Source organism: Staurois parvus, unplaced genomic scaffold (genome assembly GCF_062004578.1).
Source record: "Staurois parvus isolate SC_StPar_1 unplaced genomic scaffold, SC_StPar_1.0 ptg000132l, whole genome shotgun sequence".
Taxonomy (NCBI): Eukaryota; Metazoa; Chordata; class Amphibia; order Anura; family Ranidae; genus Staurois; species Staurois parvus.
Window position 1 is genome coordinate 3,724,263 of NW_028317928.1, and position 24,994 is coordinate 3,749,256.

Sequence of the window (24,994 nt, forward strand, 5' to 3'; positions counted from 1 at the left end):
CGGGCCTGGCAGCAGCAATGGGAGGCCCGTAATCTGCCAGCACCCTATGACAAAATGGAACACACCAGCAGTGTGAGGAGACCTGAAAGTGGCACATGGCAGAGTGTGGCGATGGAGACAGCAGCAATGGGAGGCCGTACAGGGACCCATGAGAGACTCTGGACCTGGCAGCAGCATGAGGAGGCGGTACAGGGGCCCATGGCAGATTACGGGCCTGGCAGCAGCAATGGGAGGCCCGTAATCTGCCAGCACCCTATGACAAAATGGAACCCACCAGTAGTGTGAGGAGACCTGAAAGTGGCACATGTTTGGGGCATGATTCATGGCGGATTTAGTCAGTTGTGTCAGGAACTGGTGGTTTGAAATCCAGACTAATCCACGCCTGATTCATTTTCACAAACGTGAGTCTCTCCACACTTTGGGTGGACAGTCGTGTCCTCTGCGGAGTTACAATACCTCCTGCCGCACTAAACACGCGCTCCGATGCCACGCTACTGGCCGGGCATGACAGCCTTTCAAGGGCAAATTCAGCTAGTTGGGGCCAAAGGTCAAGTTTCGTTGCCCAGTAGTCAAGGGGATTGTCTACCTCGGTTGGCAGGGTGCTGTCCAAGTAGGCCCAAGCCTGCTCCAGGTCCACCTGATGCTGCTGCTGCTGCGGCTGGTTAGTAGTTTCCTCACTGCGCTGGTGAAGAAAGCTACTCATCATCGACTGCAGACTGAGGCAGCCGCTGCTGGTGGAGCTGCCACTGCTCCTACCACCCCACCCCTCCCCTGCTGCCATGGCAGCGGAACGCGAGCGCACAGGGCCCACAGTGTCTGAGGATGGACGTTGGCGCAGAAAGGCAGAGACCAGCTGACTATATAGGTGGTTTTTATAGTACTTTATTTTGGCCTCCCTCTCAGCAGGTGTGAAAAAGGCCACCATTTTTGAACGGTAGCGAGGGTCCAACAAGGTGGACAGCCAAAAGTCATCCCTCTGTCTGATGGTTATTATTCGGCTGTCGCTACGCAAGCAACCGAGCATGCTATGGGCCATTTGTGCCAAGGAATGCGAGGGACTCCCTGCCTCCATCTCCACAGCATACTGCCACGGTGCGTCTGGGTCCTCTGTCTCCTCCTCCTCCTCCTCTACCAGATGCTCCTGCTCCTCCACTCCTGTCCGCTGAGTGGAAAAACCACCCATTTCACTCAATAATTCCTGAGCACCAATGTCCTCCTCTACCTCCTCCTCTTCTTCCTGTCCTGCCCCCACAGGGGTCATGTGGCGTTGAGATCTGTGCGCCACGTCTACCGCACCCTGACCAGCCATTGTTAACAGCATTTGTTCCAGGACGTGCAACAGAGGAATGACGTCGTTCATCCCATAGTCCTGCCGACTCACGAATAGCGTGGCCTCCTCAAAGGGCCTGAGCAAGCGGCAGGTGTCACGCATGAGCTGCCAATGGCTGACATCTAAGTTACACAGGGAGTACCTTTATCCGCTTGTAACATCAGGAAATCTGTGATGGCCTTTCGCTGTTCGTAAAGGCAGTCTAACATATGTAGGGTTGAATTCCACCTTGTTGCAACGTCACAGCATGAGGAGTCGGTACGGGGGCCCATGGCAGATTACGGGCCTGGCAGCAGCAATGGGAGGCCCGTAATCTGCCAGCACCGTATGACAAAAAATGGAACCCACCAGCAGTGTGAGGAGACCTGAAAGTGGCACATGGCAGAGTGTGGCGATGGAGACAGCAGCAATGGGAGGCCGTACAGGGACCCATGAGACACTGTGGACCTGGCAGCAGCATGAGGAGGCGGTACAGGGGCCCATGGCAGATTACGGGCCTGGCAGCAGCAATGGGAGGCCCGTAATCTGCCAGCACCCTATGACAAAAAATGTAACACACCAGCAGTGTGAGGAGACCTGAAAGTGGCACATGGCAGAGTGTGGCGATGGAGACAGCAGCAATGGGAGGCCGTACAGGGACCCATGAGAGACTCTGGACCTGGCAGCAGCATGAGGAGGCGGTACGGGGGCCCATGGCAGATTACGGGCCTGGCAGCAGCAATGGGAGGCCCGTAATCTGCCAGCATCCTATGACAAAAAATGGAACCCACCAGCAGTATGAGGAGACCTGAAAGTGGCACATGGCAGAGTGTGGCGATGGAGACAGCAGCAATGGGAGGCCGTACAGGGACCCATGAGACACTGTGGACCTGGCAGCAGCATGAGGAGGCGGTACAGGGGCCCATGGCAGATTACGGGCCTGGCAGCAGCAATGGGAGGCCCGTAATCTGCCAGCACCCTATGACAAAAAATGGAACACACCAGCAGTGTGAGGAGACCTGAAAGTGGCACATGGCAGAGTGTGGCGATGGAGACAGCTGCAATGGGAGGCCGTACAGGGACCCATGAGACACTCTGGACCTGGCAGCAGCATGAGGAGGCGGTAATGGGGCCCATGGCAGATTACGGGCCTGGCAGCAGCAATGGGAGGCCCGTAATCTGCCAGCACCCTATGACAAAAAATGTAACACACCAGCAGTGTGAGGAGACCTGAAAGTGGCACATGGCAGAGTGTGGCGATGGAGACAGCTGCAATGGGAGGCCGTACAGGGACCCATGAGAGACTCTGGACCTGGCAGCAGCATGAGGAGGCGGTACTGGGGCCCATGGCAGATTACGGGCCTGGCAGCAGCAATGGGAGGCCCGTAATCTGCCAGCACCCTATGACAAAAAATGGAACCCACCAGCAGTGTGAGGAGACCTGAAAGTGGCACATGGCAGAGTGTGGCGATGGAGACAGCAGCAATGGGAGGCCGTACAGGGACCCATGAGAGACTCTGGACCTGGCAGCAGCATGAGGAGGCGGTACTGGGGCCCATGGCAGATTACGGGCCTGGCAGCAGCAATGGGAGGCCCGTAATCTGCCAGCACCCTATGACAAAAAATGTAACACACCAGCAGTGTGAAGAGACCTGAAAGTGGCACATGGCAGAGTGTGGCGATGGAGACAGCAGCAATGGGAGGCCGTACAGGGACCCATGAGACACTGTGGACCTGGCAGCAGCATGAGGAGGCGGTACAGGGGCCCATGGCAGATTACGGGCCTGGCAGCAGCAATGGGAGGCCCGTAATCTGCCAGCACCCTATGACAAAAAATGGAACACACCAGCAGTGTGAGGAGACCTGAAAGTGGCACATGGCAGAGTGTGGCGATGGAGACAGCAGCAATGGGAGGCCGTACAGGGACGCATGAGACACTCTGGACCTGGCAGCAGCATGAGGAGGCGGTACTGGGGCCCATGGCAGATTATGGGCCTGGCAGCAGCAATGGGAGGCCCGTAATCTGCCAGCACCCTATGACAAAAAATGGAACACACCAGCAGTGTGAGGAGACCTGAAAGTGGCACATGGCAGAGTGTGGCGATGGAGACAGCAGCAATGGGAGGCCGTACAGGGACCCATGAGACACTCTGGACCTGGCAGCAGCATGAGGAGGCGGTACTGGGGCCCATGGCAGATTACGGGCCTGGCAGCAGCAATGGGAGGCCCGTAATCTGCCAGCACCCTATGACAAAAAATGGAACACACCAGCAGTGTGAGGAGACCTGAAAGTGGCACATGGCAGAGTGTGGCGATGGAGACAGCAGCAATGGGAGGCCGTACAGGGACCCATGAGAGACTCTGGACCTGGCAGCAGCATGAGGAGGCGGTACTGGGGCCCATGGCAGATTACGGGCCTGGCAGCAGCAATGGGAGGCCCGTAATCTGCCAGCACCCTATGACAAAAAATGTAACACACCAGCAGTGTGAGGAGACCTGAAAGTGGCACATGGCAGAGTGTGGCGATGGAGACAGCAGCAATGGGAGGCCGTACAGGGACCCATGAGAGACTCTGGACCTGGCAGCAGCATGAGGAGGCGGTACAGGGGCCCATGGCAGATTACAGGCCTGGCAGCAGCAATGGGAGGCCCGTAATCTGCCAGCACCCTATGACAAAAAATGGAACACACCAGCAGTGTGAGGAGACCTGAAAGTGGCACATGGCAGAGTGTGGCGATGGAGACAGCAGCAATGGGAGGCCGTACAGGGACCCATGAGAGACTCTGGACCTGGCAGCAGCATGAGGAGGCGGTACAGGGGCCCATGGCAGATTACGGGCCTGGCAGCAGCAATGGGAGGCCCGTAATCTGCCAGCACCCTATGACAAAAAATGTAACACACCAGCAGTGTGAGGAGACCTGAAAGTGGCACATGTTTGGGGCATGATTCATGGCGGATTTAGTCAGTTGTGTCAGGAACTGGTGGTTTGAAATCCAGACTAATCCACGCCTGATTCATTTTCACAAACGTGAGTCTCTCCACACTTTGGGTGGACAGTCGTGTCCTCCGCGGAGTTACAATACCTCCTGCCGCACTAAACACGCGCTCCGATGCCACGCTACTGGCCGGGCATGACAGCCTTTCAAGGGCAAATTCAGCTAGTTGGGGCCAAAGGTCAAGTTTCGTTGCCCAGTAGTCAAGGGGATTGTCTACCTCGGTTGGCAGGGTGCTGTCCAAGTAGGCCCAAGCCTGTTGTTTGAGGTCCTGCTCCAGGTCCACCTGATGCTGCTGCGGCTGGTTAGTAGTTTCCTCACTGCGCTGGTGAAGAAAGCTACTCATCATCGACTGCAGACTGAGGCAGCCGCTGCTGGTGGAGCTGCCACTGCTCCTACCACCCCACCCCTCCCCTGCTGCCATGGCAGCGGAACGCGAGCGCACAGGGCCCACAGTGTCTGAGGATGGACGTTGGCGCAGAAAGGCAGAGACCAACTGACTACATAGGTGATTTTTATAGTACGTTATTTTGGCCTCCCTCTCAGCAGGTGTGAAAAAGGCCACCATTTTTGAACGGTAGCGAGGGTCCAACAAGGTGGACAGCCAAAAGTCATCCCTCTGTCTGATGGTTATTATTCGGCTGTCGCTACGCAAGCAACCGAGCATGCTATGGGCCATTTGTGCCAAGGAATGCGAGGGACTCCCTGCCTCCATCTCCACAGCATACTGCCACGGTGCGTCTGGGTCCTCTGTCTCCTCCTCCTCTACCAGATGCTCCTGCTCCTCCACTCCTGTCCGCTGAGTGGAAAAACCACCCATTTCACTCAATAATTCCTGAGCACAAATGTCCTCCTCTACCTCCTCCTCTTCTTCCTGTCCTGCCCCCACAGGGGTCATGTGGCGTTGAGATCTGTGCGCCACGTCTACCGCACCCTGACCAGCCATTGTTAACAGCATTTGTTCCAGGACGTGCAACAGAGGAATGACGTCGTTCATCCCATAGTCCTGCCGACTCACGAATAGCGTGGCCTCCTCAAAGGGCCTGAGCAAGCGGCAGGTGTCACGCATGAGCTGCCAATGGCTGACATCGAAGTTACACAGGGGAGTACCTTTATCCGCTTGTAACATCAGGAAATCGGTGATGGCCTTTCGCTGTTCGTAAAGGCGGTCTAACATGTGTAGGGTTGAATTCCACCTTGTTGCAACGTCGCAGATCAGGCGATGCTGTGGAATTCCGTTCTGCCGCTGCAGCTCAAGGAGGGTGTGCTTTGCGGTGTAGGAATAGCTGAAATGCATGCAAAGTTTACGTGACATTTTAAGGATGTCTTGCAGTGGAATGGTGGATTTTAGGAACCGCTTGACAACCAGATTGAACACGTGAGCCATGCATGGCGCATGGCACAACCTTCCTTGACGCAGAGCAGACACCATGTTCTTTCCGTTGTCGGTCAACATGGTTCCAATTTTCAGTTTGCGCGGAGACAGCCATCTGTCGATTTCTCTGTTCATTACACTCAGAAGTTCCTCCCCTGTGTGACTACGTTCGCCAAGGCATACCAGGTGCAGCACAGCGTGACACCGTTACGCCCTGCACATGTGATATGCCGGTCGGGTAATGGGACTTGGCACGGGGGTGGCGGCTGAGGACACGGCGGAAGAAGAGGTGGTAGAGGCGGACATCTTTTGTGGACCGAGGACGTGCAAACGTGGAGGCAAAAGCGGCGTGACCTGTCCAAGTTGCTGGTGCGGCTGTGCCGGCACCACGTTCACCCAGTGGGCCGTAAATGACATATACTGTCCCTGACCGTAGTTACAGCTCCACACGTCGGCACTGCCGTGCACTTTGGCAGAGACCGACATGCTCAAAGACTGGCCCACCATCTCTTCTACATGTGAATGCAGGGCTGGCACTGCCTTTTTGGCGAAGAAATGACGGCTTGGCACTCTCCACCGCGGCGCGGCACAAGCCATCATTTCTCGGAAAGGTGCTGAGTCCACCACTTGGAAAGGGAGGGACTGCAGCACCAGCAACTTGGACAGGAGGACGTTCAGCTTCTGCACCGTCGGGTGCGTGCTCGCAAACTGTTGTCTCTTGGAAACGGATTCCAAGAAAGACTGCTGACGGAATCCGTGAAGAGGAGTAGCAGGAGAATGTCAAGGTCCTACCTTTTCCCTGTGGTTATGTTACTTCATGTGCTGGTGTCCATCTTGGATTCTGCTGTGCATGATGGGAGCCCTTTTATGCCTTCAGGTTTCTGTGGTCCATCCTCCAGAGGGGTGTGGCTGATGACATATAAGCCTGTGGCCCGCACATGCTCTTTGCACTTGTGTCTTGTGTCTTTGTGTTGCTGTTACTCTGTTCTGACTCTCGTGACTCTCCTGGTATCTGATTCGGCTTGTCTTGACTATTTTTTGTATTCTCCTTTGATCTGACCCTCTGTTGCTGAACCCGGCTCGTGACCTGTGATTCTCGTCTGCTGTCCTGTACTGTCCTGTCCTGTTGTTGTTGACCCCGGCTTGTCTGACTACTCTTTTGTCTCTTCCACCAGCTACACGCCATTGGCGACGGCCATTACCGCAGCTGAGGTGTCTCGGGGGCCGCGACCTGGTTCCTGGCTGCGTCAAGTCCATCCCCACCATCAGGGGCCCTGGTGAAGGGCAGCCTGGGACTTAGACTCCGCGCCCTGAGGGACTTCGGTCTGTGGGTGGTGGTTGTCGTCAGCCAGTGCGTTACATTGTTAGGCCTGCCTGTCCGTTCCTCAGCTCCTGCCCTGACATTACACAAGTGCCATGAACCCTGACGGTGCAGGCACGCCTTCGCTCCCAATGCTAGTCGCCAGACTCGATCAACAGGATCACCTGTTGGATCAGTTCGCTCAGGCGTTGCAAACTCTGCTTGCACGCACCGCGCACCTTACTCCTGGTGTTATTAGGCCGGTTGTCGCTCCGGTGGTCGCTTCCGCTGCTGTTCCGCTTGCTGTGCCTACCGCCGCGGCTGATGCACCCGCGGTGTCCAGAGGTATGACCGGTTCAGCCCCTCTTCCACAGCGCTTTGGGGGTGAGCCGAGTCAGTGTCGTGGGTTCCTCAACCAGGTGGGTATTTATTTTGAATTAATACCCCACGCCTTTCCGTCTGAGAGGTCAAAGGTGGGGTTCCTCATCTCACTACTCTCAGACAAGGCCTTGGCCTGGGCAAATCCCTTATGGGAGAGGAACGACCCGGTGATTCAAGATTTTTCTGGTTTTGTCGATGCCTTCCGTAGGGTATTCGACGTACCGGCTCGTTCCGCCTCGGCGGCCAAGCTGCTCATGACCATGCATCAGGGTTCACGGACCGTGGCCAAGTACGCTATAGAGTTTCGTACCCTGGCGGCAGAGGTCGGTTGGAACAATGAGGCTCTGGTGGCTGCGTTTTCTCAGGGTCTTTCTGACTCATTGAAGGACGAGATTGCAGCTAAGGAACTGCCTGTGGTGTTGGAGGAGCTCATCTCTTTCCTGATCCTGATTGACACCAGGCTCAGGGAGAGGCCTTCACTCAAGGAACGCCTGCGGAGGCCTTCCAATCGACTGGCACCTGCGTTTTCTGTCCCACCCGTTCCTCCCTCTCCTCCCACGCCTCCTGGGGATAGCTTGTCTGGTGGGGAACCCATGCAGCTGGGGTTTGCTCGCCTTTCCGAGGGGGAGCGGGCCGCTCGGCGTCGGGAGGGTCGCTGCCTGTACTGTGGCCTCGGTGGGCACTTTCGGCAGTCTTGTCCGGTCCGTCCGGGAAACGCTCGCACCTGAGATCATGTCGGGGACAGATCTTGGGTGGAGTTTCCTCGTCCCCGGCGTTCCGCAAGGATAAGCCACTGATCACCGTGGTCCTTTCTTGGACAGGGGGCTCGGTGACGGCCCAGGCGTTGGTAGACTCTGGGGCCGGTGGGTTGTTCTTGGACAGCTCGTTTGCTGCGCAGCACTCCATTCCCCTGCAGGCTCGTGCTGCCCCATTGGTTCTCGAAGCAATAGATGGCAGGCCCCTGCAGCCGCCGCAGGTTACCCACGAGACCCTGCCAATAGAGGTAGCCATTGGGGCTGTTCACAGGGAGTTGGCCTGTTTTCAGGTGATTTCTTCCCCACACTATTCGGTGGTTTTGGGGTATCCCTGGCTCCAGAGGCACAATCCTACCTTCAATTGGCAAACAGCCGAGATTCTCTCATGGTCTCCACAGTGTGGGGCCGGGTGCATCCGGGGGCCGGTTAAGGTATTGTGTGCCTCCTCGGACTCTGCGTTGCCCACCGACTATGGGAAATACCGGGACGTGTTCGATAAGGTACGCGCTGGTACCTTACCACCGCATCGTCCTTACGACTGCGCCATATCCCTGCAACCCGGGGCCACTCCTCCACGTGGCAGGGTGTACCCTCTCTCGGTTGCGGAGAATAAGGTCATGGAGGAGTACGTGGTGGATGCGCTTTCCCGGGGGCACATTCGTAAGTCTACTTCCCCAGCAGGAGCGGGGTTTTTTTTCGTAAAGAAGAAAGGTGGGGAATTGAGGCCCTGCATCGATTATAGGGGTCTCAATCGGATTACCATTAAAAATGCATATCCAATTCCTTTGATTTCTGAGTTATTCGACCGCCTTAAGGGAGCAACGGTCTTTACCAAACTCGACCTTAGGGCGGCGTACAACCTCGTACGGATCAGACAGGGGGATGAGTGGAAGACCGCGTTTAACACCAGAACTGGGCACTACGAATACCTGGTGATGCCCTTCGGATTGTGTAACGCGCCCGCGGTCTTTCAGGAATTCATAAACGATGTCCTTCGTGATTTGTTGCAGCAATGCGTAGTGGTTTACCTGGATGACATCTTGGTTTACTCTACCTCCATGGAGTCCCATGTCCAGGATGTTAAGCAGGTGCTGCAACGATTGCGTGAGAACGGACTCTTTTGTAAACTCGAGAAGTGCGAGTTCCATCGATCCCAGGTTGCCTTTTTGGGCTACATAATTTCCGCGGAGGGATTTTCCATGGACCCTCAGAAGGTTGCGGCAGTTCTGCAGTGGCCTCGTCCCAATGGTCTTCGGCCCATTCAGCGCTTTCTGGGTTTTGCCAACTACTATCGGAAGTTCATCAGGAACTTCTCCACATTGGCAAAGCCTCTCTCTGACCTAACCAAGAAGGGGAGTAACCCTCACGAGTGGCCATCCGAGGTCATCAGAGCTTTCGAGGCTCTGAAAGCTGCCTTTGCTTCGGCTCCGATTCTTTCGCATCCCAATCCTGGGTTGCCCTTCGTCCTCGAAGTTGATGCTTCCGAGACGGGAGTAGGGGCTCTCCTGTCTCAGCGTCGGTCACCCGATGGACCCCTACTTCCCTGCGGGTTCTACTCCAGGAAGCTTTCCTCGGCTGAGTGCAACTACCAGATTGGAGATCGGGAGTTGTTGGTCATCATTCTGGCTCTCAAGGAATGGAGGCACCTGCTCGAGGGTTCCGCGGTTCCGGTCCTCATTCTTACCGATCACAAGAACCTGACTTATCTTTCGGAGGCCAAGAGATTGACACCCCGCCAGGCCAGATGGGCTCTGTTCTTGTCACGCTTCAACTATGTGGTTTCATATTTGCCTGGTTCCAAGAATGTCAGGGCTGATGCGTTATCACGGCAATACTCTGAATTGTCCAGGGAGGACTCTGAGCCAATCTCACTTATACCTCCAGATCAGATCCTGGCTGCCATTCGCACCAGTCTGACCTCTCCCCTTGGGGAGCAGATTTTGGCGGCTCAAACTGATGCTCCTCCCGGGAGGCCGGAGGGTAGATGTTTCGTACCCGAGGGATTGCGCACCCGCCTGCTGCGTACCTACCATAACGCCAAAACTGCCGGGCATCCAGGGAAGAACCAGCTGTGTTGGGTCGTCTCTCGCTTATTCTGGTGGCCAACCCTCCGTGCCGACATTGCCTCTTATGTAGCGGCATGTTCGATCTGTGCCCAGAATAAGTCTCCACGGCATCTCCCTTTGGGTCTTCTGCAACCCATTCCCAATGGGGAGCGTCCTTGGTCACATCTAGGGATGGACTTTATTGTAGACCTCCCGGTGTCTCGGGGTCATACGGTCATCCTCATGATCGTCGATCGGTTTTCCAAGATGTGCCATTGCATTCCACTCAGGAAATTACCCACAGCGCAGGAACTGGCCATGGTCTTTTCCAGGGAGATTTTTCGCCTGCATGGGTTACCTAAGGTGATTGTCTCAGACCGCGGGAGTCAGTTCGTGTCCAGATTCTGGCGTGCCTTCTGCTCCCAGTTGGGTATTAGTCTCTCCTTTTCATCAGCCTACCACCCGCAGTCCAATGGGGCTGCGGAGCGTTCCAATCAGGCCTTAGAACAATTCCTTCGGTGTTATATTTCAGACCATCAGGATGATTGGGCCGATCTCCTGCCGTGGGCAGAGTTTGCCAGGAACTCGGCGGTCAACTCCTCCACCGGGATGTCTCCCTTCATGGCCAACTATGGGTTTCAACCCGCGGTATTACCTGAGAGGTTCTCACCACAGGACATTCCGGCTGTGGAGAACCATCTTGCTGCCCTGCGTTCTTCTTGGGGGCAGATCCAGAGGGCCTTGAGGGACTCAGCTCAGCGCCAGAAGTTCCAGGCTGATCGCAGACGGTTGCCCGCTCCTTCATACCAGGTCGGCGATCGGGTGTGGTTGTCTACTCGCAACCTCAATCTTCGGGTGCCCACACCCAAACTGGCTCCCCGTTTTGTCGGTCCTTTCCGCATTCTCCGCAAAGTGAATCCGGTGGCCTATGCACTTGCCCTTCCGTCTGGGATGCGGATCTCCAATATCTTTCATGTTTCCCTGTTGAAACCTCTGATCTGCAATCGCTTCACTACCTCTCTTCCTCGGCCCCGTCCTGTCCGGGTTGACGGTCATGAGGAGTATGAGGTGAGCCGGATCCTGGACTCTCGATTGGTGCGCGGTCAATTACAGTTCCTGGTTCATTGGCGTGGTTATGGTCCCGAGGAGCGTTCCTGGGTTCCTTCCGCGGATGTCCATGCTCCTGCCCTCCTCCGCGCTTTTCATACCCGCTTTCCTCAGAAACCTTTTGTTGAGCCGCGGAGGGGGAGGGGCCCTTGAGGGGGAGGTACTGTCAAGGTCCTACCTTTTCCCTGTGGTTATGTTACTTCATGTGCTGGTGTCCATCTTGGATTCTGCTGTGCATGATGGGAGCCCTTTTATGCCTTCAGGTTTCTGTGGTCCATCCTCCAGAGGGGTGTGGCTGATGACATATAAGCCTGTGGCCCGCACATGCTCTTTGCACTTGTGTCTTGTGTCTTTGTGTTGCTGTTACTCTGTTCTGACTCTCGTGACTCTCCTGGTATCTGATTCGGCTTGTCTTGACTATTTTTTGTATTCTCCTTTGATCTGACCCTCTGTTGCTGAACCCGGCTCGTGACCTGTGATTCTCGTCTGCTGTCCTGTACTGTTCTGTCCTGTTGTTGTTGACCCCGGCTTGTCTGACTACTCTTTTGTCTCTTCCACCAGCTACACGCCATTGGCGGCGGCCATTACCGCAGCTGAGGTGTCTCGGGGGCCGCGACCTGGTTCCTGGCTGCGTCAAGTCCATCCCCACCATCAGGGGCCCTGGTGAAGGGCAGCCTGGGACTTAGACTCCGCGCCCTGAGGGACTTCGGTCTGTGGGTGGTGGTTGTCGTCAGCCAGTGCGTTACATTGTTAGGCCTGCCTGTCCGTTCCTCAGCTCCTGCCCTGACAGAGAAGGAGCATCTGAACGAGCGGAAGATGCCAATGAGCGACAACTCCCCTCAGCAGAGGTGTTGGAGCCTTGACTGGCTGATAGAGGGCGATTGACGTCGGGTGACGGAGCAAGTAACGGAGCGGGTGATGGAGCGGGGGCTGGGGCAGGCAGAACCGCCGTATCTTTATCACGGTTTTCCCAGGCCACCAAATGGCGACGCTGCATATGCTGCCGCAACGCTGTAGTCCCAACATGGGCCCCCTGGCCACGCTTGACTTTCTGGCCACATAGTCGACATACGGCTACGTTTACTTCCTCGGGCGGCTTGACGAAAAATTGCCACACCGCCGAGTAGGAAACTTTGCCCCCGATACTCCTCACTGGCTGACTGCTACTTCCTCCGTGCACACCGGCACCACTACTGGCCGTGGTGGTAGGCTGCAGTGGAGCTGGTGCTCTACTCCGTGGCCGTTTGCCTCCACTGACACTGCTGCGACCCTGCTGCCTCCTGGGCAACCCACCGACTGTTTTGCTCGCTGCCAAGCTGCCACCCTCTTCTCCTGATGATGCGGAAGCAATAGCCTGACGACGAGGCTGCCAAGTGCGATCAGCCTCATCATCATCAATTAGGGTCTCCGCCTCACTACTAGCCCCCTCGGCTGCGTGTGGGTCAGGAGACAGACCTGTCTCTAGACCGGCTACCGAGCCACTCTCCTCGCCACTACTTCTTCGCCTGGCTGCTGAAGAGGCGGATGTCTCCCCCCGTTCCTGACCGCCCTCTGTTAGCTCTTCCTCACTGTACAGTGGGGCTGAGCCCACAGCATGCGATACTTTGCTTGGTGAGGGAACACCAAAGGACAGGGGCAGGTAGAGGACACGTGATTTCAGTGGGCTTGCTCCCGGGCCATGCCAACTAACGGTTGTGTCTGACGTACCCACCGACCGTTGGCTGTAGGTGTCAGAGGTGACCTGGGAAGAGGAAGACGACCGAGCCAACCAATCGATGACGGCAGGGTTGTCGGTGGAGACACGACCGCTGGATGACACCGGGAGCAATGGCCTCTGGCTGCGACTAGTGCTGCCTCGACCCCTTCCTCTGCTGCCACGTCTGCTCGCTCCTAAAACATTGCCTCCTCTGCCACTCCTCTGCATGTTGTCTGACATACTCTTTAATTCAACGATTATGTGTCCCTGAGTAACAATTCTGTGTCCCTGAGTAACAATTCTGTGTCCCTGAGTAACAATTCTGTGTCCCTGAGTAACAATTCTGTGTCCCTCAGTAACACTTCTGTGTCCCTCAGTAACAATTCTGTGTCCCTCAGTAACAATTCTGTGTCTGTCCCTGAGTAACAATTCTGTGTCCCTCAGTAACAATTCTGTGTCTGTCCCTGAGTAACAATTCTGTGTCCCTGAGTAACAATTCTGTGTCCCTGAGTAACAATTCTGTGTCTGTCCCTGAGTAACAATTCTGTGTCCCTGAGTAACAATTCTGTGTCCCTCAGTAACAATTCTGTGTCCCTCGGTAACAATTCTGTGTCTGTCCCTGAGTAACAATTCTGTGTCCCTCAGTAACAATTCTGTGTCCCTCAGTAACAATTCTGTGTCCCTCAGTAACAATTCTGTGTCCCTCAGTAACAATTCTGTGTCTGTCCCTGAGTAACAATTCTGTGTCTGTCCCTGAGTAACAATTCTGTGTCCCTCAGTAACAATTCTGTGTCCCTCAGTAACAATTCTGTGTCCCTGAGTAACAATTCTGTGTCTGTCCCTGAGTAACAATTCTGTGTCCCTGAGTAACAATTCTGTGTCCCTGAGTAACAATTCTGTGTCCCTCAGTAACAATTATGTGTCCCTGAGTAACAATTCGGTGTCCCTCAGTAACAATTCTGTGTCTGTCCCTGAGTAACAATTCTGTGTCCCTGAGTAACAATTCTGTGTCCCTGAGTAACAATTCTGTGTCCCTCAGTAACAATTCTGTGTCTGTCCCTGAGTAACAATTCTGTGTCCCTGAGTAACAATTCTGTGTCCCTGAGTAACAATTCTGTGTCCCTGAGTAACAATTCTGTGTCCCTCAGAAACAATTCTGTGCCTGTCCCTGAGTAACAATTCTGTGTCCCTCAGTAACAATTCTGTGTCTGTCCCTGAGTAACAATTCTGTGTCCCTAAGTAACGTTTCTGTGGCCCTAAGTAACGGTTCTGTGTCCCTAAGTAACGATTCTGTGGCCCTAAGTAACGTTTCTGTGGCCCTAAGTAACGTTTCTGTGGCCCTAAGTAACGATTCTGTGGCCCTAAGTAACGTTTCTGTGGCCCTAAGTAACGATTCTGTGGCCCTAAGTAACGTTTCTGTGGCCCTAAGTAACGATTCTGTGGCCCTAAGTAACGTTTCTGTGTCCCTAAGTAACGTTTCTGTGTCCCTAAGTAACGATTCTGTGGCCCTAAGTAACGTTTCTGTGGCCCTAAGTAACGTTTCTGTGTCCCTAAGTAACGTTTCTGTGTCCCTAAGTAACGATTCTGTGGCCCTAAGTAACGTTTCTGTGGCCCTAAGTAACGTTTCTGTGGCCCTAAGTAACGTTTCTGTGTCCCTAAGTAACGTTTCTCTGGCCCTAAGTAACGTTTCTGTGTCCCTAACTCTCTCCCTCAATACAGCCAGGTCTGCCTCTCTTGAATGACTGGAGGCAAATGGAGAATTCTAAAATGGCCGCCATTTATAGCTCGACCATTACACAGTGCTGGCTGGCTGGCTGCTGATTGGCTAATGCGATCACATGTCATGAATGAATGCATTATGGGTCAGCGCGCCTTGTCTGCGCGCCTTCCCAGACATCCCCGCTCCGTCGCCGCACATGTCGCCGCCATTTTAGGAAAAATTTCGATTCGCGCATCCGAAGTCTGCTAATTTTCGGATTCGCCGCGAATCGAAATTTTGTTAATATTCGAAACGAATTCCACTTCGCCGAGTTCGATTTGCTCATCTCTACTGTTGACGATACCCATAATGACCGCGCCGGCTGTTCTGTCGAAGCGCGTGTGACAGACAGGAAGTAGCGGTGCGGCCATTTTTTGGGGGTCACTTTTTATGTGGCCTATGCAAAATTGTGGGGAATTTGTTAAAGGAAACATACAACCTTTTTCTTTTTTTTTTGCTATAAAAAGTGTGAAATATAATCTGTTGATATAAATAATCATATCCATGTTTAAAAACCTTGTTTCTGTGTAAAATGACTAATTATAGATGTCCATCAAGGCAGCAAACATTGTGTATTACATGGTCAGGTTCTGCTTCCTGCTTTGCAGCACCACAAGATGGTTTTGCTTTACTGCTTCCTCTCACAATGGAAGCCTATGTGTCAGCTGACTTGGTGAAAACAATGCACTCCCTGTGAAGCCGTTTTATGCCTCGCCCCCCAGAGGATTTACCTCCCCTTCCTGACCAGGCCATTTTTTGCGTTATGGCGCTGCGTTACTTTGACAATTGCGCGGTCATGCAATGCTGCACCCAAATTACCTTTACATCCTTTTTTCCCACAAATAGAGCTTTCTTTCAGTGTGTGTATTTGATCGCCTGTGTATTTTTTTTGTGCTATAAAAAAAAGACCGACAATTTTGAGAAAAAAACAATATTTTTGACTTTTTGCTAGAAAAAGTAAAAAATATTGGGGTTTATTTTCAAAATTGTCTTTTTTTTTGTGGGTTTTTATTTTTTCCGCTATAAAGACCGACAATTTTGAGAAAAAAATATTTTTGACTTTTTGCTAGAAAAAAGTAAAAAATATTTGTTTTTTTTTCAAATTTGTCAGCCTTTTTTGCGTTTTTATTTTTTGCACTCTAAATATAAAAAAAATGACAATTTTGAGAAAAAAAATATATTTTTGAGTTTTTGCTAGAAAAAGAAAAATAATATTGGGTGTTTTTTTCAAAATTGTCGGCCTTTTTTTGCGGGTTTTTAAATTTTGCGCTATAAATTAAAAAAGCGAGAATTTTGAGAAAAAAATCATTTTGCTAGAAAAAAGTCAAAAATATTTTTTTCTTTCAAAATTTACGGTCTTTTTTTGTTTATAGCACAAAAAAATAAAAACCGCACAGGTGATCAAATACCACCTAAAAAATAGTTATATTCGTGGGGGAATAAGGGACCTAAATTTAATTTGGGTGCAGCGTTGCATGACTGCACAATTGTCAGTTAAAGTAACGCAGCACTGTATCGCACAAATATGCCTGGTCAGGAAGGGGGGGAGGAATCCTCTGAAGGGGAGGGGTTAAATCACGTTGGAACGTGCCCTGGTCTTAATTCGTATGTAAATGATTATCGATATACAAATCATGTTTTCTAGAACTAACATGAGTATCACCACAACCGGAAACACCTGTTGTACTTCCGCTCTGTGGCTCCTGCTTGCGTTTCACGGCTGCTGTGCTACTTCCTGGTTGATGTCCAAGTGGCGGACATTTTATTGTAGCCCATATAATGTTCCTGCTATGAACTACGATATTGGGCAGAGGGTGTTTTTCTTCAGCATAGCTCAACTCAGAAATAGTCTATCCCAATTTAAAAGCTGCCCAGGAGTCCGCCATTTCACAAAATTGATAGGCTGTTTCATTGATATAAGGACGTCAGCCATTTTGTTGTAGTCTACAAGTGTGAGAGGGAGTGTGTGATTGTGGAGAGTGTGTGCCCAGTGAGCAAGGGAGGTAATAATGTCTTCTTGTGATGAGAGAAGGGGGTCCCAGCACTGTTTTGAAGGGGAGGGTTAGACCTGGTGTCATTTAAAGTGAACCTGTCACAGGGAAAATATTGTAAAGAAATATAATCAAGTAACTAAAGGTAAGGTAGGTACATTCCTCTTTTTTTTTGCCAAATAGAACTCTGCAGTGTGTTGGGTCCTCCATGTCACCTTTACCCTCCTTCTCTTGTCCCTGCAGCAAACGCAGGCGTTTGCGCGACCTATTGAGCGCTGAGGTTACTCTGGGAGGTCGTGTTCACTTGTACCGTCACCTTATGGGCTCCGTAATTACACGAAGAACGCAGACGGTGGGTATTGTACTAAAGGCGATGTGTATAACCGTTTCCATGAGGATATTGGTTGTGGAGTGTTGTACTGTGTCCGTCTTGTTCACACGGACATATGACAGCATACACCCATGTGAAGGCCGTGTTTACACACGTGTTTCAAGCATCCTCAGGCAGGCAGTTCTATGTAGATGCAGCGGCTGCATGCCCACGGCTGACATCTGTGCCGGTGTACAACCCCAGATGCACACTGTGTTGAGGACTTTACACCCGCACCTGTCTAGCTGTCAGATTAGGAGCTGCTGGCCTTTCCACACACATTATTATTATACAGTATTATTATACAGTATTTATAAAGCGCCAATAGTTCGCTCAGCGCTGGACATTATAAAGGGGGACAGACCATGTGACAGAACAATACCAATACAATGCAAAACATGAGGGGATCGAGGGCCCTGCTCTTTCAAGCTTACAATCTAGGAGGGAGGGGATAGTGGTACAGGAGGAGATAGCTGTGGGGGATGGAGTGGTAGGAAGAGTGGAGGAGGTCGGCAGGTTAGCAGGGGGTGGGGTAGGCTTCCCTGAAGAGATGGGTTTTCAGGGTGCGCCTAAAGGAGAGGAGAGTAGGTGATAATCTGATGGGTTGGGGCAGGGAGTTCCAGAGGATGGGTGACACCCTGGAGAAGTCCTGGAGGCGGGCATGGGAGGAGGAGACCAGGGAACTAGAGAGAAGGAGGTCTTGTGAGGAGCGGAGTGTGCGTGCTGGGCGGTACTTGGATATTAGGTCAGTGATGTAGTTCGGGGCAGTATGGTGGACAGCTTTGTACGTCAGCGTTAGGATTTTGAATTTGATCCGTTGCGCAATCGGAAGCCAGTGGAGGGATTGGCAGAGGGGGGTGGCGGAAACGGAGCGGTTGGAAAGGTGAATGAGTCTGGCAGCCGTATTCAGGATGGACTGAAGCGGGGATAGCCAGCGGCGAGGCAGGCCAGTGATGAGGGAGTTGCAGTAGTCGAGTCGTGATATGATGAGGGAGTGGATGAGCTGTTTAGTGGTTTCTGGAGTTAGGAACGTGCGGATTTTGGCGATGTTGCGGAGGTGGAGTCTGCACGAGTTTGTTAAAGAGTGGACTTGGGGCTGGAAGGATAGGTTGGAGTCCAAAATGACACCAAGTACTCTGGCCTGCGGGGCGGGTTTGATGGTGGTGTTGTTGGACATGATGGAGAAGTCAATGGGGGGTGGTGTCCGGGCTGGAGGGAAGACAAGAAACTCGGTTTTGGAGAGGTTCAGTTTAAGGAAGTGGAGCGACATCCAGTCTGATATGTCGCTCAACAGGTGTGTGATTCGGGCGGAGACCGAGGGGGTGAGGTGGGGGGTTGAGAGATAGATTTGTGTGTCGTCGGCATAGAGGTGGTAGTTGAAGCCGTGAGAGTGTATGAGTTGGCCAAGGGAGGAGGTGTAGATGGAGAAGAGAAGGGGCCCGAGGACAGAGCCTTGAGGGACCCCAACAGAGAGGGGGAGTGAGAGGGAGGTGGTGGCATTATAGGTAACGCTGAAAGAGCGTTGTGACAGGTAGGATGAGAGCCAGGAGAGAGCAGAATCTCTGAGGCCGAGGGAGTGTAGTTTTTTGAGGAGGAGGGGATGGTCGACTGTGTCAAAGGCCGCAGAGAGGTCAAGGAGTAGGAGCACTGAATAGTGGCCATTAGCTTTGGCGGTTAGCAGGTCGTTGGAGAGTTTGAGTAAGGCAGTTTCGGTGGAGTGTAGGGGACGGAAGCCGGACTGTAGGGGATCGAGGAGGTTGTTGTCGTTGAGGTGAGAGCATAGGCGGGCGTAGACTAGGCGCTCGAGGAGTTTAGATGTAAATGGGAGCAGGGAGATGGGTCTGAGGTTGTTCGGGTCATTGGGGTCCAGGGAGGGCTTTTTAAGTATGGGGGTGATGTGTGCATGTTTCAGAGGGGAAGGGAAAGTGCCGGAGGAGAGGGAGAGATTGAAGATGTGGGTGAGGGAGCGTAGGATGGAGGGGGAGGGAGGTTGTAGGAGTTGTGAGGGGATAGGGTCAAGGGGGCAGGTGGTGAGGCGGGCATCAGAGAGGATCTTGGAGACTTCTTCGATGGTAGTAAGGTCAAAGGTGCGGAGTGTTGGGGGAGCTTCAGTATGAGGAATGTAGGGTGGGGTGGGAGAGGAGGTCAGAGCAGTGGTGGGGCCGTGGGAGAGGGGTGTAGAGGGGGTAGCTGAGTGAGGGGGAAGGGGGTTGGAGGGAGTTTGAGCAGCGACGAAGTCCCTGTGGGTTATGTCGAGGGGGAGGGGGGATGAGGGGGTAGCTGTGTGAGAGGGGACGGGTTGAGAAGGCGTGTGAGTTGCGGCAATGTCCTTGCGAATTGTGTCAATCTTGTTTTTGAAGTGATTGGCAATCTCAAGGGCAGTGAGTGAGGTGCTGGGTGGAGGTGGGGGTGGCGAGAGTAGAGAGTTGAAGGTGGAGAAGAGTCGGCGAGGATTGGAGGAGAGGGCCTTGATGAGGGTCAGGAAGTAGGCTTGTTTGGCAGTATGGAGGGAGGAGGTGTAGGTGTGGAAGGCAGATTTGTATCGGGTGAAGGCTTGTTGGGATTTGGTTTTGCGCCATAGTCGCTCCAGGGCACGACTGTGTTGTTTGAGGGTTTTGGTGTGATCAGTCTGCCAGGGCTGGAGCGGTCGGGGTCTGATGTTGCGTGTGGTTAAAGGCGCTAGTGAGTCAAGGGCTGTTGACAGCGCATTGTTGTAGGCGGTCATAGCCAAGTCGGGGCAGGACAGGGGGAGGATGCGGTCATGGAGTTGATCAACTGCGGAGTGGAGGGAGGCAGGTTTAAGGTTGCGGAGGTTACGGCTGGTAGTAGTGTGACATTTGGAGGGGTAGGCGTTGGAGGATGAGGAGATAGAGAAGGTAATCAGGTTGTGGTCAGAGAGAGGGAAGGGGGTGTTAGTGAGGTTGTGGGGAGCGCAGCGGTTGGAGAAGACAAGATCAAGGATATTACCGTCGGAGTGGGTGGTGGATTGTATGCACTGTGCAAGTGCAAAGGAGGAGGTTAAGTGGAGGAGACGGGCTGTGTCCGGGTTGTCGAGGTTGACAGGGATGTTGAAATCCCCAAGGATGATAGTGGGTAGCTCAGAGGAGAGGAAGAAGGGTAGCCAGGAGGAGAAGTCATCCAGGAAGCGGGGTATGGATCCAGGAGGCCGGTATATCACAGCAATCTTCAGGGGGGTTGGGGAGAATAGTCGGACGCAGTGGGCCTCGAAGGAGGAGAAGGATAGGGAGGGGGGGGTTTGGGAGGACTCGGAAGGTGCTCTGCGGTGACAGGAGCAGACCAACCCCACCACCTTTACGACCGTTAGGCCTGGGTGAGTGGGGCCAGGTGAGACCTCCGTAGGAGAGTGCAGCAGGGGAGGTAGAGTCAGTGGGCTGGATCCAGGTTTCCGTAATCGCCAGGAGGTTGAGGGAGCGGGAAACAAAGAGGTCGTGGATGGCGGTAAGCTTGTTGCACACCGATCGGGCGTTCAGGAGTGCACATGAAAACGGGGGGAAGATTTTAGGGAGCAGGGGGACAGATACTAAGTTGCGGGGGTTGCGGCAGGACGTGGAGGCGGGAGGGTTTTGGGCGGGTGAGGGAGGTAGTGGAGGACCAGGATTCGGGGAGATGTCCCCCGCGGTTATGAGGAGGAGAAGAGTGAGAAAGGTGGCATGGGAGCGGGATGTGCAGGAGCGTGAGAAACTACTAGTGGAGGTGTTCGGGTCAGTGGGAGAGTGGAGTAATAGGAGGAGGTGGTAGGTGCCATAGAGGGGTGAGGGAAGCAGTGAGGGCACAATATACAAATGTTTGGGAGGGGCAGAGGGATATAGTGAATGGATTTTGGGAACAGAGGAGAGGAAAATGAGAAGGAGGAGTGGAAGAGGCCTTTTGGGGAGGTGATCAAAGCAATAGTAGGGAGATGATAGCAATGAGGGGTAGATGTACAAGTTTTGGGGTGGAGCAGAGGGGTAAAGAAATGAGATTTGGGAACAGAGGATAGTAATATGAAGAGGGGTGTATTATATAAAAGGTACACGGAGTGGAACTCAGGTATGTAAAAGATATTTCCCAGTATGTTTCCTTGCTGTCTGTCCAGCATGCAGTAGAATTTCTTGCTGTTGTTGTGTCTTCCTGCTGCTTAAGTTCTCCTGCTTTAGTTCAACTGCTGTGTTTAACTGCTCTGCACTTATTCAAAGCCGCACTCCATCATAAGCAGCACCCCCATCAGAGACTGTGCCCCCCATCAGAGATCTCCCCCATGAGCTGAACTAAATTTATAGGGAGATGCTCAAATGAGCATTCAACTCCGCCCCAATTAGAAGCTGATAAGGTTCACATGAATAGGGGGGGATGTTTCTTAGGAACCAGGCCACAGTCATAAACCTGAGTGCACCTAGAGGTGAGGACAAGTCAACAGATACACAGATATAATTACAACATTTGTTGAGAATTTAACAGGAGTCAATGCGTTTGTCTGGTTAAGAGTGGAGGTAGCCTTTAATGGCCTCCCATTCTTAGTCTGTAGGGTTCAATATTGAGTTGGCCCCGCCCTTTGCAGCTATAACAGCTTCAGCTCTTCTGGGAAGGCGGTCCACAAGGTTTAGGAGGGTGTCTATGGGAACGTTTGACCATTCTTCCAGAAGCACATTTGTCAGGTCAGGCACTGATGTCGGGGGAGGAGGCCTGGCTCGCAGTCTCCGCTCTAATTCATCCCAAAGGTGTTCTATGGGGTTGAGGTCAGGACTCTGTGCAGGCCAGTCAAGTTCCTTCACCCCAAACTGGCTCCTCCATGTGTTTATGGACCTTGCTTTGTGCACTGGTGTGCAGTCATGTTGGAACAGGAAGGGGCCATCCCCAAACTCTTCCCACAAAGTTGGGAGCATGAAATTGTCCAAAATGTCTTGGTATGCTGACACCTTAAGAGTTCCCTTCACTGGAACTAGGGGGCCAAGCCCAACCCCTGAAAGACAACCCCACACCATAATCCCCCCTCCTCCAAACTTTACACTTTGCACAATGCAGTCAGGCAAGTACCGTTCTCCTGGCAACCGCCAAACCCAGACACATCCATGGGATTGCCAGACAGAGAAGCGTGATTGGTCACTCCAGAGAGCACATCTCCACTGCTCTAGAGTCCAGTGGCGGCATGCTTTACACCATGGCATCTGACGCTTTGCATTGCACTTGGTGATGTAAGGCTTGGATGCAGCGGCTCAGCCATGGGAACCCATTCCATGAAGCTCTCTACGCACTGTTGTTGTGCTCATCTGAAGGCCACACCAAGTTTGGAGGTCTTTAGCTATTGACTCTGCAGACAGTTGGTGACTTCTGCGCACTGTGCGCTTCAGCATGCGCTGACCCCGCTCTGTCATGTGACGTGGCCTACCACTTGGTGGCTGAGTTGCTGTTGGTCCCAGTTGCTTCCACTTTGTTATAATCCCACTAACAGTTGAGCGTGGAATATTTAGTAGCCAGGAAATGTCACGGATGGACTTATTGTACAGGTGACCACCTATCACGGGACCACGCTTGGAGTCACTGAGCTCCTGAGAGCGACCCATTCTTTCACCAATGTTTGTAGAAGCAGTCTGCATGCCTAGGGGCTTGATTGTATAAACCTGTGGCCATGGAGGAGATTGGAACACCTGAATCACATGATCTGGAGGGCGGGGCCAATACTTTTGGCAAAATACTGTGGATCGTGTATTTAGCTGTTTGCTTGGAGTTCAGCTTTAATATCTATATTGTTTTGTATTATTCAGAATGGCAGTTTGGCTGTTGCTGAAGGCGGAGCTGTAGACTCATCTATCAAAGGTGATAAACTATACAAGGAGGAACAAGTTCCAGTGGAGGTTGGCACAGGTGAGAAATAAATTATAAATACAGAAGAAGTTAAATGGCAGTTATATTGATTTGTCTTCCCTTCCATTATCGTTTCACTTTTAGAGCCTTCTCACACGTACTAACCAGTCGGGTCCGCCTGTCCGATTTTCAGGTGGACCCAATTGGACCACTCATTGTTCTCTATGGGAAGGTGGATGCAAACAGATATGTATATGTTTACACCCACCCGCATCCAGTCTGCTAAAAACAGACGGATAGGGGGATCCGTTCCACACCCGTCTAGCGAACAGTTCGGATGAAAGACAGGTGTAAATGGACAGGCGGTCAGTTTTCATCCAACCGCCTCATAGAGAACAGCGGGCTACATCCGTGTCTGCTCTGCACAAGTGGAGGGGACACTGACCTGTCATCCGCCTACTCAGCGGGGATCAGCAGACAGATCCCCTGCTAAACAGGCGGATCTGCTTGGAGGAGTCCGCCTGTGTTAAAGGGCCCTTGGCTCAATAAGAGATTTTACGTATAAATATTATTATGTATTTTCTTTAAAGCCAGCAGTTGGCTAAGTTTTTCTCCTTTTGGTCCTTGTAAAAAAAAACCTTTTGTTTACAGATCTCAATAGCTCAAGGTGAAATTATCGCAATGACTTATCCCTTCCTCTCGCTTTGCAAGGTTCAATGAGAGCCATGTCTGATAGGAGATATCTACAGCTGGGCTTTCACGTTAAATAGCCCACAGTGCTCTGGGAACCCTTGTCATGTCTGAAACTTTTTAGGTGTTAAACAAAGGTTGATAGTGGGTAAACAAAATGTTGATAGTGTGTAAACAAAGGTTGATAATGTGTAAACAAAGGTTGATAGTGTGTAAACAAAGGTTGATAGTTGGCAAAGAAAAAGTTGATCATGTGTAAACAAAGGTTGATAGTGTGTAAACTAAAAGGTTGATAATGTGTAAACTAAAAAGTTGATAGTGTGTAAACAAAGGTTGATTGTGTGTAAACAAAGGTTGATCGTGTGTAAACAAAGGTTGATAGTGTGTGTACACACATTTTAATCACTGTCCATGTCTGCTAATGTTTTTCTATGCAGCCATAACCATATAATAAGGGAAAGCAAGTCTTGTCAGTTTTCAGGGAGACCTCCTATGCCTTCCAATGGAAATCTGAGTTTAAATAACAGATGTCAGAATACAGGACATTTCTCTTTTATGATTTTAAAGTTTTTAAATGTTCGTTTTGATTTCTAAAGTCGTAACTTGTTTTTTTATGTAGTAGACTAAGGAAGGGTTAAAGGATAAGTAAATTTTTTAGAAAAAAAATAATAATTGCATATTTTTTTGCAGGTAAAACAATGTGCATTTATTATTTTTGTCTACAGGAGCTTGCAAAGCATTGCACCAGCGATCAGTAGATTGCTGACGCCATGCAGGTCTCCTGCAGACCTGTCAGTATATCTGCTTGCCGTACGGGATGTATGATCTAGCAGATATACTGACAGGAGGCTTCAATGAACTGCCACGGCGCTGTGGAGTTCATTGAAAACTACAAGCCCACACTGAAGTTCATTCATTCACGGAAGTCCGTGAATCAATGACGGAGCCGTGTGGGGGCAGAGCCCCTCACAGCCATGCTGTTTTCAAATTTGACAGATAGTGCAGGGAGACTTCTCCCCGTATTATCTGTCAGAGGGAGGGGGGATGGCGGGATCCGGCTATGGGAACATGTTACATGTTCCACCCTAAAAACAGGTGGAACATGTAACGTGTTCCCAAAGGTGAACTTACAGTGAAGGAAATGCATATTTGATCCCCTGCTGATTTTGAATGTCCGCCCACCCACAAAGTCTACAAATCGAATGGTTGTGTATTGTAACACTGAGAGACAGAATAGCAACAAAAAATTCAGCAGAAATGCATGTCTAACAAATGATGACTGATTTGCATGTATTTGCATGTTCATGAGGGAAATAAGTATTTGATCCCCTATCATTCAGTAGGATTTCTGGCTACCAGGTGTCTTTCATACAGGTAACAAACTGAGATTAGAAGCAGTCTCTTAAAAGGAGTGCTGCTAA

The 24,994-nt window shown here is 52.0% G+C and overlaps 1 protein-coding gene across 1 annotated transcript in view; it reads left to right on the top strand.

The window, feature by feature from the left end:
- Positions 1-16,648: 16,648 nt before the first annotated feature.
- Positions 16,649-24,994, top strand: part of LOC149466187 (uncharacterized) — a 50,774-nt gene continuing 42,428 nt past the window's right edge. The window contains exons 1-3 of the mRNA XM_089672714.1: positions 16,649-16,861; positions 16,955-17,063; positions 22,844-22,943. Coding sequence (XP_089528840.1) covers positions 17,031-17,063; positions 22,844-22,943 — 133 coding nt within the window. The 5' untranslated portion in view covers positions 16,649-16,861; positions 16,955-17,030. The remainder of the gene's footprint in view (positions 16,862-16,954; positions 17,064-22,843; positions 22,944-24,994) is intronic.